Source organism: Anser brachyrhynchus (genome assembly GCF_964034855.1).
Source record: "Anser brachyrhynchus genome assembly, chromosome: 2".
NCBI classification, from domain to species: Eukaryota; Metazoa; Chordata; class Aves; order Anseriformes; family Anatidae; genus Anser; species Anser brachyrhynchus.
Genome location: NC_137695.1, coordinates 6469981 through 6484820, shown reverse-complemented (window position 1 = coordinate 6484820; position 14840 = coordinate 6469981). Strand labels below are relative to the sequence as shown.

General features: G+C 42.6%; 1 protein-coding gene across 12 annotated transcripts in view; it reads right to left on the bottom strand.

Moving 5' to 3' along the window:
* LOC308189258 (sodium channel protein type 5 subunit alpha-like) overlaps nucleotides 1-14840 on the bottom strand; it is a 208839-nt gene that overhangs the window by 93093 nt on the left and 100906 nt on the right. For all 12 annotated transcript variants that reach the window (XM_080579061.1, XM_080579056.1, XM_080579062.1 and 9 more), the window contains 3 exons: nucleotides 7302-7434; nucleotides 5381-5619; nucleotides 391-564 (listed from right to left, as the gene is read on the bottom strand). In XM_080579061.1, coding sequence (XP_080435187.1) covers nucleotides 391-564; nucleotides 5381-5619; nucleotides 7302-7434 — 546 coding nt within the window. The remainder of the gene's footprint in view (nucleotides 1-390; nucleotides 565-5380; nucleotides 5620-7301; nucleotides 7435-14840) is intronic.

The following is a 14840-nucleotide window of genomic DNA, read 5'->3' as shown; positions in this document are numbered from 1 at the left end:
TTATAATATAATTTTGGAATAACAACTTCCAAAACGACATGTTACTAGCTCTTGCATTTCGTGGGCTATCAATTATCTGCTGATTGTGCTAACAGGTGTACAGGTATAAAATGGCAGATTTTTATTACAAATTGGATCTCAAACATTTTAAGTGTGCTACAAGTACCTGGCACAGCTAGAAGGAATCAAATTATGTTCTCATTTACCCTGATGTAAATCTGGAACAATTCCATTTATCCCGCAGTCTATAATTAGTGTCACGTACTGTTCACTGGTTTGCAGCAATTAAAGTCTTTATCGGTGGATGCATTTTTAAGAAAATATGTTGTGTTCATGTCAGAGTTTATACTTAATGCACGGAGAGGGGTAAAAGCAGAATAAGACCATTACCAGTCGAAAGGAGCGTAAAACAGACAGGTTTCCCATGCTGGATAAACCCAGTTCCATCAGGCTCAGTATAACAATTATGCTGTCAAAGATGTTCCAGCCCTGCTGAAAATAGTAGTAGGGGTCAAGGGCAATTACTTTGAAGATCATTTCTGCTGTAAAAATCCCAGTGAAGACCTGCAGAAAGAAAATACAAAGTGAAAACAGCCTTCTAAGCATCCCTCCTTTCTTGCAGACTCCACAGATACAGGTGAACACAGCAGAAAGCCAAAAACATTTTACAAGCAAATACTTCATTTTTCACAGCTGATTTTTTATCACTGTTACAGCACTGGCTTTGTCTGGTCTTTTCACCACGATGCTTGATAGCGCTGTAAGCACACAGCGACATCTGGGTTCAAGCTCTTGACAGGGATGGACGTTTCCATCGCCTTCTGTCGTCTGCAGAGTCTCAGTGGTAAAAAAGAAAGCGTAAAGGTGCCTTTTATAAAGGTTAAATCTATTTATTTCAGTGGAGAAACCTGAATGAATGGAGTGGGAGTGTTAAAGAGGTATTTGGGCTGCCATGTACTGGCTGTATTATCCCTTTTTATGTTGTTATTATTAATACCAGGACAGCAAGAGCATCCAGCCATTCTGAGGTTACTGCTGGCAGTGAAAGCGATTAGAAACCCTAATGTGAGCCCTAGTATTTTTTGTTTATTTTTTTACAAATAGTCACAGCAGTTTTCTTTTCACAACATCTTGAGAACACATTGCTTATTTATGACCCGGTTCAAATGTCATATGGTAGAGCTTTTAATTGGAACATTTTTCTTTAAAACAACGTATAAATATTACCTATGAGGCAGAGAGAGTGGAGAAGGGAAGGCTGCTGACAGTAAATTAAGTTTTGGATGCTTTGCAGAAATCTGTTAAGAGAACCAGATCTTGTCCTCTCATATGCCCTCCTTAAGCACCCATTTAAACACCCAACAGTCAGCTTAAAATGAGAAAATGTGGGCACATTGTTGTACACATACTGTTTTATTTCCATTCCCAGTCCCAGCACAAGGTACACAGATCTTTGGGTTCTGAAAAGTTCCACTTATATATCAAGGCACATGGTTTTCCATGAAACAGCCAATATCAATGCACTGTGTAGGTCAGAAAAAGGGGGGACCCCAGAGCTGACGTATCAGTAACCTACACTCAAGGAGAAATGCTTTCTACCCTATAAGATGAGTGTCTGAAGAGCTGTCCCAACACAAGCGATCAGCTCTATGCAACAAGACTAAGAAACTCAACGTGGTGTGGAAGGGAAAAGTTAAGGATATATAATTAAGGTATTAGGGAAAAAAAAATAAAGGATCATAGCCTGCATTTGAAGGTTTGACTTTTACTCTGCAATGCTTCAGGACTGAATAGATGAGTTCTTCCAAGCAGCTATTTCACACAACTCCTTAAGCAAAATACCTTCCCCTTATCAGGAAAATAATACCTTGGACTGTCATCCTGTCAATGCCGCACACCAAGAACCCAGCGAAACAGCCTGTCTCTGACTTCTAACCAACCAACAATTTCTGAGTCACAGTGGCTAGAGATACCAGAGATTCCCACCAGAACACCCCAGTTTCCCTAAGGACAGCGAACAAGCCCAAACTGGACAGCTATGAAGTTGTATCCAGGGGACTGCCTCGAAACCCACGACCACCATGCTGCCTACATTATGCAACCATCTTGCTGGGAAATGACTCAGGAGGATCACTTTCTTTGCCTGAATCATTTTAATCAATAGCCTTCTGAGCGGGAAATGTCACAGTAAGATAGGAAAATGTCTGAGCCTTCCTAAAGGCATCCGGAGTCGCGTACGTGCACCAGCGACGAATTTCAAATGGTGGTCATCAAATTGTCAGCACCTGGTAACCAGCTATTGTGCTCGTACGAGAGGCTGGATGCTGAGTGCGATAAAGGCTGGGAAGAAAAAGAGCAACTCAACATCCCACTGGCTATGGTTATAAATATGCCACTGCCGATTTGGAGGATGTTGTCTTTAAGAAAACAACCTCTTTTAACTATCATTTCAGCCACTCGGGTTCTAATATTGGATAATGGCATCTCAGTTTCTAAAGGAAAACAAAAATTGGGAAAATCTCACTCTTTCTTCAGCAGTGGCACTGCACAGGAAGCTGAAACGTGAAGATGTGCATGTGCTTTTGAGGCCTTGTGATGGGATTTTAAAATGTTGGCTCCTGTCAGGGATGAGCTAAAGGAGCTTGAAGGCAGCAGGTGCCACACAACCGCACGATGGAGATGGTGCCATCAAAGCAGGTCTCCAGCTCCTAGCAGCCAGACGAAGAATTACTCTCGGAGACAGCAAATTCCTATTCCACTCTCATTTCTTCCAGAAACACTTATTTTGAGGAAAAAATGCCAAAGATCTGCCCTTTTTAATATCTTCACCCACCTAATGCTCGTGTAATTGCTCAGCGAGGGGTGGATGGGATGGCAGGAGCGCAGCCGCTCGGCACTAGGGCAGGGGAAGCTCTGGCAGTCGGTGGCTGAGGGGAAGCAGGCACCTGGCAGCCTGCCCTGGAGCCGGGGCTGCCCTCCCTTTCATGGGAAATTGCAAAAAATCGCTCAATTCTCATTACAAATGACTTTGCGAAATCCTCCGCAAAATGGAATTACCTTCCTCTGACCTGCTCTACTCAAAATCATTCCTGTTATGCAGGGGTTTAGTAAAATCTGCTGGGGGGGGGGAGCCTCCCACCGACACATCCTGGAATCTCAGGGGATGGGTAGCCTGGGGCCAACTGCCTACTGAAGTAGCAGGCTGTTTTGCTTATTTTACACACACAAAAAAATGTTGATTTGTGTTAAGGTAACACAAATTTGTGTGTTAAGGTAACACAAATCAAAATTAGCTCTAAGTGGTGCTGAGAAACACAGGGGGAGACGCGTGTTTGGGGGGCAATACTTCACGAAATTTCCTTTGCAATTTTCCCCTGCCCTCTGCTCATCATCTCCATTTCCACCAGCCTTGCTGGCAGCTGGCGCAGCCCCACTCAGGTCTGCCGGAGCCATGTGGGCAGGAGGGATGCCAGGGGCTGGGGTTTCACTGCCCGTGGTCTGGCAAAGAGCAGAACAAGAAGCGTGCACATTGACAAGCCAGAGGGGGATACAGCAGCATTGCCACCTGCTCTGAGGGATGATGCTGGGTCCAAAGGTGCTTTTTTCGTCATCTGAAAAGGCCACAAATTGTTGAGCAACATCCCCACATAAGGGCTGGCTGCAAAGAGGAGCTGGGTGCAGTCCTGAGGGGTGATTTTCCAAGCTACCCTTATTTACGGCTTATCACCGAGGGAAATAATGTGGGTTTGGAGCAAGGAAAGGAGATCCATGTTTTTGCCTAGCATAACAACAGAGGGAGATTTACCAGGACACAGCAGCTGAAAAACTAGAGACAGGTCCCACAGCCTAGGAGAACCTCAACTTGCTTGAGGAGGCCTAGAGCTAAGAATAATGACCAGTGAAAAAGAAAAAAACAACAACAACAAAAAAACACAAAAGAAACCCACCACTAACGGGTGCTATACCACATATGCTAGGTAGGGCTGATACAAAAAGTCTGATTATTGCTACTACCCACCTAAACCTGCCAGTATAGGATGCATCTCAATGCAGACATGACATCTGCAGTGTCTCTGCATACTCCCACTATAGTCGATGGCCACTGCAGTCGGTGGCCTCCAGGGCACAGTTCACCTTATCCGAAAGTAAATGTCTTAAAAACATCAGGTTAATTGTGCCTTAAAATTGTCCATTTCCCTCCATTGACTTTAAAGGCAACCAGCTCAGACAGACACTCCTACGCTCAAATATCCCAGGTTAGGCAAAGTGAATCCCACCTTGGGGGAACAAAGTTTTTTTTTTTTTTTCTTTCCTTTTTTTTTTTTTTTAAATAGAAATAAAGGGTTTTTCTCATCTCTACTGTGAGCTTCTTGAATTCAGATTTAGCAGGGTCCACCTTCCCAGGTATTCCAGACTTTCTTTTGGTCCTAGAGTAAATCTCAGCTTCTACCACCAGACGTTAGGGGCAGTTCAGCCAAATCATAGCTAAATAGCCCGTGCCTTTTCCAGTACTAATTCTTCTAAAATTAAAAGGATTTTTAAACACTAAGTTTTAAAGCAATAAAACACAGTACCTTTTAAACATAAACTCAGAGAAAGACAAAGAAAAAGCTTTGGTTTTGTAGTGATTGCAAGATTTCAGCGGCCCCCGTGGGTTAACAAATTGTACCGCATTGCCCCTGGAAAGGCTTTTCTGCTGTCCCTGCAGCTTGGTTGGGGATCTGTCACTCTGCTTTTCCTTGGAGAAGAGCAGTCTCTGCTTACCTTGCAGCTCTCCCCAGCTGCTCCAGCCTGCATGTTAGGAGCTTCCCCTCGGAGCACTGCTCAGAGAGCGTTGCTGTGTGTCCCCTCTGCCCTGGGCTCTGCACAGCTCCTATCGCACACAGCTGCACAAAAGCAGTGGGACACAGCAGATATACCATAGGCACCTTCCTACATTGATATCTACCCAAACTACTTTTCCTTCCATGATCTTGCCTTGTTTTTCTATAGCATTTTTAACTTAAAATTGACTATTAGACATCAAGAGCTGCTTCCCTAGCATTGCTTTTACAGAAATCACAAATAAACCTCATTAACCTTTCCCTCATCTCATATCCTTAAACTGATACAGACAAGAAACCTACTGGAAACAGCCCAGAAACATGGCTTTTGTGGTTACCAATAACATTACAATGTAGTAGTTTAATGAAAATAGGTTCTTGTCCTTCCTTTGATCCTCCTCACCCCGAGGAGACATGACTGTGTGTGCCCTTGATATGACATAAGCAAAGCGATGCTGACAGCATTTTAAAAGCAGGTCTTCCCAAGGCCTAAGCCAAAACTTTAAAAAGCAGCAAACACACTCCTCAGACGGTATTTCACCTTTGCATTCACTTACCAAATTGCCTATGTAAAGCATGTGGTCAAACTCCTTCGTCATCTTATAGTGCTCCAAGGCCATGAAGAGTGTGTTCAGCACAATGCAGAGAGTGATGGTGAGGTCGGTAAATGGGTCCATTACCACAAACTTGACAAATTTCTTGATTAAAAGCCAAAACGGGCAGCAATCCCAAATGAGAAATTTAACAGCAAAGTGGTTCCAGCACGGAGGACATTTCTGGTGTGATTCCTCAAGCTCTAAGTCACAAGCAGTAAAATAACAGTCAGTGCACACTGAGTTATATGACAAGGGAACACTTAAAATGACTCACAACTTAGAGGAAGACCCTTGAATTACCCCCATTTTTTTTTCTTTTTTTCTTTTTTTTCCCCTTTTTAGGATAAAAATATTTATGTCCTAACAGGCTGGCAGATTACACATTTTGGTGTTTTTTTTTTTGCCAGTTGATAGCACTTAGCAGACAGTGGCCTATTCTGAAAGTAGGGACCTTTCAAAAGTGTCCCAAGAGAAAAGGAAGACTCACTCCAAACATGCAAAACCAAGTATTACACACAGGCTCAGATTTGTACTCTGTGTTCCTGGTTGGCAAGTGCAAGTGGTTAAGAATTCATTTCCAGTTCTCATTTTACAAGTATCTTAAGTAATACCTTTTAAAGAGTTTAAGAGATAAAAGAGTTTCAATCCGATATTTAGAGCTGATTTAAGGTCTTAAGAGCTGGTGTATCACTGGTTATCAATAGGATTTCTGTTCTTAGTGTCTAATCCAAAAAGGCATTAAGCATCTGATTTCTTCTAAAATCAGGGGAGTGCATAACTCAGTTTGAAAATGGTACTACAGCTCCAATGTGATTTTTAAAGGTGCTGTTAAAGTATTAGTTAAAATAGAACATTTATGTGTTCATTTTATTTGAGCACAAAAGAAGAGAAATGGCTTTGTAAGTATAATTTGTGTTAAACGGTGAAAAAGAAAAGCCAAACAAGACAGTTAATGTCTGAATGATCATGATTAGTGGAATTGCCTAATGCATTCCTTTTCTGATTCCTTTATGGGCATGGAATGCTGTATAACGGTTTTAGTCTATATAATTAGAACCTGAGCTAATAACAGGAAAACTTCAGCCAACCCTATTATTTCAATCAGTTTATAAGCAATCTCCTCTCTTAAGCCAGAATGCATTCTCTGCATTTTCACTCATTGGACAGCAGAGCTGCAGCGTTAGGTGCCTTCTAGCAAACCTTCAAAATAATGGTTGATACCCTACATGCGCACCTGCACTGCTGTGAGATCTCTGGGAGGCTGAATTGTGCCCAAGAGGTAGATCTCTCTTTCCAGCCTCTAAACACAGGGTATATTTAGATTAGACATTAGGAAGAAATGCTTCACTCAGAGGGCGGTGAGGCCCTGTCCCAGGCTGCCCAGAGGAGCTGTGGCTGCCCCATCCCTGGCAGTGCCCAAGGCCAGGCTGGATGGGGCTGGGGGCAGCCTGGGCTGGTGGGAGGGGTCCCTGCCCATGGCAGGGGGGTTAGAACTGGATGGGCTTTAAGGTCCCACCCAACACAAACCACTCTGTGATAAATGTATACACAGTCTGGTGCTCCACTACCCGTCAGCCCTCTGTACCTCAAAGTCCATAGGGGCACAAAAAACTACCAGACCCAACTTTGATAGTACAGCCAGCGCTATGTCAGGATTTTTACAAGTCTATGGGTAAGACAGTGCTTATATTGCCTTCTGTTAAGGAATTGCTTGTATTATAAAGGTCATAATAACCCTGTAATATTGTCTTACAAAACAAAAGAGTGCGAAACAAAAAATACTGTCTTGCAAAACAAAAACATTAGGGTTTTTCATGCTACTTTTTCCTGCCAATCAATGTTGTCTTGGCCTTCAGGCAGGAAACTAGAAGACACGTCTTACCTTCCAGAGCACTAGTGATAATGCTGACAGCGCTCACTGCCCTCTGCCTCTGAAAGGGTTCATCTGAGTGGTCCACCGACGGGCGGTGGGGCATTAAAAGCTGCTTCTTGCTCGCTTCGTCTGAGGGAGAGGTCTGTTGAAACGAACACATTGGGTCAGCTGAGTAAAAACGGGAAAAAATGCAAGGCGAATATGGGGTAGCATTTTTCAAAATTATCTAAGCGTTATTTTTTTTCTAAGAAGTCTAAAGCTTACCAATTTCCCAATTAGACATGTGCAGCTGGGGTACTGCTTTTGAAAATGGTACCTAGAGCAATTTTAAAAACTTTACCCTGCTTTTCGCCTTTGTGTAAACAGGTGAAAGACGCAGGTGAAAATAAAGGGGCACTTCTGACATCAGAGAAACAGCAGTGCTGCTTTACCACACCCTTTGCTAATGAAAGAAGCCCTGCTTAATTACATTAATTATACCATTATTTCTGAAATGTGTTAACTGTTAAATTATACTGCTAGAAGAGGAAAAAGGAGCATTGGTAACAGCTCCATTACAGGCCTCTGATATCATACCAAGCCAAATTACTCCTCAACCCATGTTTTTTCTTGCTCTGAAACACTGCCAAATCTGAGGAACATATTGGCATTCTGGTGATCTTTGGTGTCACAGATTCTGAAGCTCCATAATTACAGGAGAATCTCAGTTTCCTTTTTCTTTTTTGGAGGGGAAACAGAAAAAAAAACACAAACAAGCAAACAAAAATAAACTCTCTTGGTCTCCTGTTTTCAAGGAAAAGCTAAGAAAAATAAAGAACAACTCGAATACCAGAAGAGAAATAGAACTCCCAAGCTTTCTTTATTTAACATTTCATTTTACATTAGCTGTATGCTTTTTGAAGACTTGGGTTTCTGAAGTCAACCAGAAGCACAGCCTAACTGCAGACACACTGTATTTAATACTTTATATCGTCAGCTCACAGCAGCAAGATGTTAAGACTTTTATTATTACGATCCCCCACATCATACAGAGACAAATCCTGCTTGCTTTACTCCTCCAGCTCTCCCAGAGGAAGAAGGAAAGATGGTGTTTGTACTGTAAGGATCTGGGAAAGCCATGTTCAACTCTATTCTCCCCCACAGACCTCCAAGTAAGGATAGTTCCCAGAATAAATGTTTTAACAGCCTTGTCCTGCTCCTCTAAGGAGCTGTGAGACACTGTGTAGACACTGTGTAGGCAAAAGAGATGTGCTGAGATAGAAAGGTCCCAACGGCTCCCAAAATATAGCTCAAGGAAATGTGAAAGGAGAAATCCCTAAGAGGATGAGAACCCCTGGTTAATACAGATGTCGGAGAACTGCCCGTAGCCAAATGAGCAACAGGAATCTGATTCAATCTTCTGGATCTTCTCAGATCCCTTGGATCGTAAATGGCCCCAATTGCCCCCAAGCAGTGCCCATGATGCCAACCGAGACATCTCTGCTGCCTATGGCTGGGACACACACCCAGAGGGTCTCGGGATCCATCCTCTGGGCCACTCCTCTATCAAAACTGCTCTTCAAGATGGGCAATGTTGTGACAATGGGGATGAAGGGGGCTGAAGCTCTATGAGCTGTCTTTCTGGAGTGTGACCTCTTCAGGGCAGGGGAGATCCCTTTGTCAGGTGGCTGCAAAGGACAAGGCCACTACTTGGCCACTGGTTGATGCTAAAAATAATCGTCGGGACACTGGTCCCAACTCACTTTGAAGTACTGCAGATAAAAATACCAATGATTGCAAGACCAGAGAAGAGTAAGGACTTAAAGCAATCACTTAAAACATTAGCTAAGTTAGAAAAGCACTAATGCTTCAAAACCGCTTTTTTTTTTTTTTCTCCTCTAAAATGTTCTCTTTTGTTGGATCATTGGATCATTGTCCATTGAATTACTGATGCAGTTGTATCAAAAGGAGATGGGTAATCAGAGCCTATTCAAAAATACTTTCACTTGTGTGGTGCAGAACAAGAAATCACTCTATGCTTGGCTTAGGAGCTGGAGAAACCAGGAATGATGTTTCAGATGCATTAGTTCACTTGATTCCCTTCACCTCAGAAATGTCCAATAACAAACAAAGAAGCAACAAATGTTTTATTAATGAAGACAGCATTTACCAAATTGCATAATCTTTCACGCCCGCTTGGAGTACAGAGCAAATACATAGGAGTGAAATGAAATACCAAGAAAAGGAAAAAGAAAAGGCTTCAAGGGAAACGTATTTTTAAGTAGAGTAATAATAATAATCATAATCATAATAATCATAATAAGTCAAAACTAAGAAAAGCAACAAAAAAAGGTCAAATGAAAAAGCAACTCTTCTGCCATTTCCCTCTGTCTATAGAAGGAAGCATAAGAAATTCTCAAATTCCTCTGGATGATCTCTTTTTTTTAAACTGTATCATCTTCCCATCCCATCTGACCCAGAGCTTCACACATATCAATAGAATTTCTTTATACAACCTCGTCCCCAGAAGTGCTGTTTTTCTGTCTGTCAAAAAAGATATTATATTCCTATTGATGCATGCAGAAGTGCTTTTGCAAAAGTTATGGGATGGTGGCCTTTACCTGAAGGCCACCTTTTATTCACAAATGCAAAGAGGATTCACTATGGAAGTAAAATGTTTAAGGGAAAGCATTAAAATTCCTTCTTCCTATTGCAGGATTCAGCTAAAACAGGTTAAGTGAAGAGCCTAGGTTGAACCTCACCCAGCTTCAGAGCCCGCTGCTCCCTGCCCGCAGGATGCAGTGCCTGGGCAGGCGATGCTGGGGTGCAGGAATGCTCCTGAGGTCCTCCAGAAGGATGTGGTCTCTTTCACAATATAGCTGTAAATCTATCACGTGGGTGGCTTGTGATTTAGCATAAAGTATTTTTTCCAGAGAAGAAAGATTCCAGATGAATTCCTTAAAATTACTGAAGTACCTTGGGGAGGTTTACGAGCTTGTGTCCTTTGCAATGAATAGATCCACGAGGGGCTTTTATTATTTATTTTAGAAGAGAGATAGACAATAGTCACACAAGGAACTGGCAGTTTTTGCAGTCTGAGATAGAAAGCAGTTCCTGGAACTGGACAAGTACTGCAGCATAAAAGCTATCATCATCACACAGAGACTATACTCAAGCACAATGGTTCATTGTACTTATATGTCTATAAAAATTAAGCAAAAATAACAACAGTCTCTAGAGTTATGCAGGAAGCCTCCACGGCATCCAGATGAGGAACCACAATGGAGTTAAAATACAGGCACCTCCAGCAAGATGAGATTATTCGTGTTGCTCCTTGATTGACTGGAAATGTTTCTCCTTTGGATTAGCTAAATTCTATAGGGACAAATATACAATTCAGTAATTTACATGTAAATGAGGATGCATAACACTGCAGAAATATTTTATTCTGAGTGCCCACTGTACTGAGCTGTGTCAAAACTGCTATGTGAACATGGGCTTATATGTGGCAGCATTTTAAAGACCACATTTGGGAACTGGGACAGCTTTAATTTTCCTTGTACAGTAAAAATCTTTTCAAGCATAAAAAGAGGTGGACAGGGCACACCATGAACAATGGACCCAGAAAGGCACTAGCAGAAATATTTAATGAGATTGAAGGTGACCATAATAGCGCACAGCCTTAAAAAGAAGGCATTTAATTTTGAGGATACTCGATTATTTCAAGAGATGCACTGTAAAATGGAGCAGCTTGCAGTATCTGTGTCAAATCTGAATGATTTACTGCAGGTATGGCCTGGTTTGGGACGTGATAAAGAAAAATTTGAAGTGAACAGAAACTTGAGCCACGATGACAGCTCTCTGTGCGGCCACAGCAGAGGGCTAGCTAGCTTCCACCCATATGACTTCTTGGTGGCAATGTTTACATGACTTGTTATGTCGACCTTTGTCTGAACACAAAACTGCTAACACTTTGCCTTTTCACCAGTCCTGTAGCAAAGCAAGGAGAGGAAAAAAGAAATTTTACCTTGGGGCAGCTGTAAGGTCAAACAAAAAACCTTAAAATGATGTGGTCAGCAAACCAGTTTTCTGCTTAGAGAGAACAAAAAACAAGGTCTCTTCTTTTTGTATAAAAAAGACGAAAAATTCTGTCTAAAGATAAGCTCCTAAACCCTTAGTTTGGCATCTCAATAAACAGCCTTGCCTTTCTAAGGGCTCACACCCCAGTAGTTTCTCCTGTCAAGCAAGAGATACCTGGTAATTCTATTTTCCCAAAGGAGAAGAAAAAGTGTGATTAAGCGGAAATTCAGGAAAGGCTGGGAGATCCCAGGTAGCCCCAACCTTCCCTTGCTGCCCATTCCAGAGCCACATCACAGGCGGCCCTGCTCTGCTTCTGGATTATGTGACCCAGAGGGAGAGAAGCACTGGGGACCACTGCTGACATCCAGCTGTCCTCTTCCAGCTGCCTCTTCTAGTCCTGTGTCCATTTCTCTGTCCCTTTGAATCTCCAAAAGAATTGGAAAGTCGGGCTAAATTAAAAGCCATGTGATTTCCCTGCAAAGCTATTAAAATGGCTCCACTTGGCTTTAGGAGGCAAGAGGGGATGGAGTCATGTGTATTTTTTAACCTTCAAAAAAACCTTCAGAACCACAGGTGCTTTACTCATTCTCATCAGATCCCATGGATAAACCGAGCTCTAGATGACAGCTCATTAACTTAATCCAATTCTGTTCAAAAGGATCAGTATCTTGTGAAGGGAGATGTTATTCTAATCTACTAAATAGCTGAGAAACACCAAGACACAACAGAGCAATACATGACTGCAAATAAATACTATATGGACACACGGAAACTTTAGCTTGCGCCCTGAAGTTGCTTACATAATGATGGATTTTGTCTAAGAATGAGGAAAGTCCAAACCCCCAGCCCAGCAATCATTATGAGTAGTAAAGAAGGAATCATTTCCAAACCTCTCCATCTCAGAGCAAGCAAAAAAAATTTTAGGACTCTAAATGGAGTCACCAGGTCCAGCTTGCAGCCTATTTACACTGGGTTAAGTCTGCTGAAATCAACAGCTGCACTGTTTGAAGAAAGCTGGTGGGAAAACAGAAGCAGCCCTGACTCAGTCCTCTGAGGGGTAGGGATGCACGGAGATCTCCAGGAGAGTGACGTGGACTTGGCGTGGGTTTCCTGGGACCCTGAACACCTCTGAATTGAGCACCTGTTGCTCTTCATAACTAGGCAAAGATTGCCTGGCCCAGAGTTCTTTGGAGGGTGTCTGCAGATCACACTTTGATATCACACTTCTTTTCTCTTCATATAACCTCAGCAGGCTTTCTAGCTTGAAAATTGCGGCGTAACCCTTGGTGCCAGCAAGAGACGCTCCCCAAAAACTCTGTTGCTCCTTCTTTAGCCTCACAGGTGCTCTCATGTGTCATGGAAATATCACCAGCTGCAGAGACAGTGTGCAGAGACACAAGGGTTCCCTGCAGGGAAAAAAAAACATCCGTCCCTCCTCCTGAGGGACACTTCTTATGCATTGAAGCCCCTGGTGACTTGGTACAGCTTTGGTGCAGAAGGTGGCCTGGATGGATGCCATTCTGCACAGACCATGTCCAACACAAGCAGCAAATTGCTCACCACTCAGACTACCCCAGCTAACATGAGTGATGTGCCTAAGCACCAAACGCTGAGATTATTTAAATTCTCTTCTGTTTCACTATTTAGGAGGAGTATTTAGGGACTACAGGGAGGAGATGCTTTTTCAAGGAAAGGACTGGTTCTTTGTGTTTTGTTCAGGGAAGACAGAGCAGATACAGCACAGGTGAGTCCTTTTTCACCGTGGGCTTACACTTACATAAAACAAATAACAGAGGTTGATGGGGTTAATAAGGTAACTTCAACTTCACCCTGTAACATCTTTCTTCTGCCTCCCCCAAGGGAATATAAAAAGAAGCCAAAACTGCTAAGAAAGAACAAATTTAACTTCAAAAGTTTAACAACAACAAAAAAAAAAAACAGAAAAAAAACAGAAAAATAATCCAACACAGAGCCCCAGACAGTGTTCATTTATCTCTGAACACGCTGAGGTTTTGGATTTGCTCTTTCCTTCTGCCTGCGCCCCACAGACAGAGCTGCACGTTTGTGCGCAGCGCTTACGGCTCCTGTAGCAAATGCATCTGTACAGCAATGGGCTTCTTGCCAATTAGCTTTTAAGTCCAGCTCACATTTTCTGGCTAGATTAGATACCAGACCTCTTTTGCAGGAGACACAACATCCTTCACATTGCATCACTGAGGGAGCATCTGTTACTATAGCGCCTGGGTGCTATTTCCTAGACGACCAGGGAACTGCCAAGCGAGCTCACCCACCCAGGCCATTTCATTTTCAACATCCATTTTCAAAAGGCAGAAAACTGGCAAAGGAAAAGAAACGCCAGCAGAGCTCAAAGCCTCCCTGTCACCTCAGGGCCCGATCCTGTAAAATACCAATATTTGCCATAAAAGGTTGAGTCATGGCTTGTTAAGCTGTCTGACAGCCAGGAGAGCCTCAGCAGCCCACAGAGCGGATTGCCTTACAGAGTGGAAACCCACTGCTCATCTACTGAAGCCTTTCTACTTTGGTTCATTTTTTATTTTTTTTTTTAAATAGATGCACAAACTCCTTCTTCCATGGTTTCTTTAACCTGCAGCTTATTATGCACCAAGCTGTGTTCAACCGAAGTCCAGCATCTGTTTCTGTTGCTCTGCAGTCTAGAGACTGGCCTTCCTTGTCTGTGGAGAGTGCAAATGGGAATACCAAAGTCCTAAATGAGTGTAAGTGTGAACTTCTGAAAAAGCAGCAAGGGCCTCAAAATCATCAACCAAGCAGGTAATTCTCACCCCACCCAGCTTCCCATGCTGGCCTCTCCTCCCATTTGCAGTGTGAGAGCCTATTTGCAGGGCCACAGGGAGCGTCTGGATAGGTGAGGAAAAAAAAAATCAGACCAGTGCTGGAAAGGGAAGAAGCTGCCTGGCTCTAGAGAAAAAAGCTACTTCTCAATTTACTGATAATCTGACACCACGGCTGGGATCTGTCTCAATTGCCTTTCTTTTCAGGAAATACCTTGCCTAATACATGTTAAAATATCATCTGCTTTTCACCCTCTCAGTTTAACCCATTTTTGGCACATGGTTACTCCGGGTGGATTTCATCTCACCTAACTTAAGGCCTATGTGATATAGAGTTGTTTTTGCAGTCAAAAAAAAAAAAAAAAAAAAGGTACCTTCAGGGACAAAGATTATTCTGACACATTTTAGATCTCTGAGATGAAATAAATCTTGTCTCCACTTATGGCAGTGACTAGACTTACATTGCTTTAAAAACTATTGAGAGCGATGAGCTCCAATGTAGATATCCACACCAAATGAGATAAATTCCCACCACATCAGTCATATTTCAACCTGTCCACTTTGACCTGCCTGTGAAGAAGCTATTTTCAAAATAGCATCCCATGTTTTTCCATGTGCTTAGGAATTTGTGCTTAGGTCTTAATGCTATCTGTATTAATAGTTTAATTCCAGCCTTATG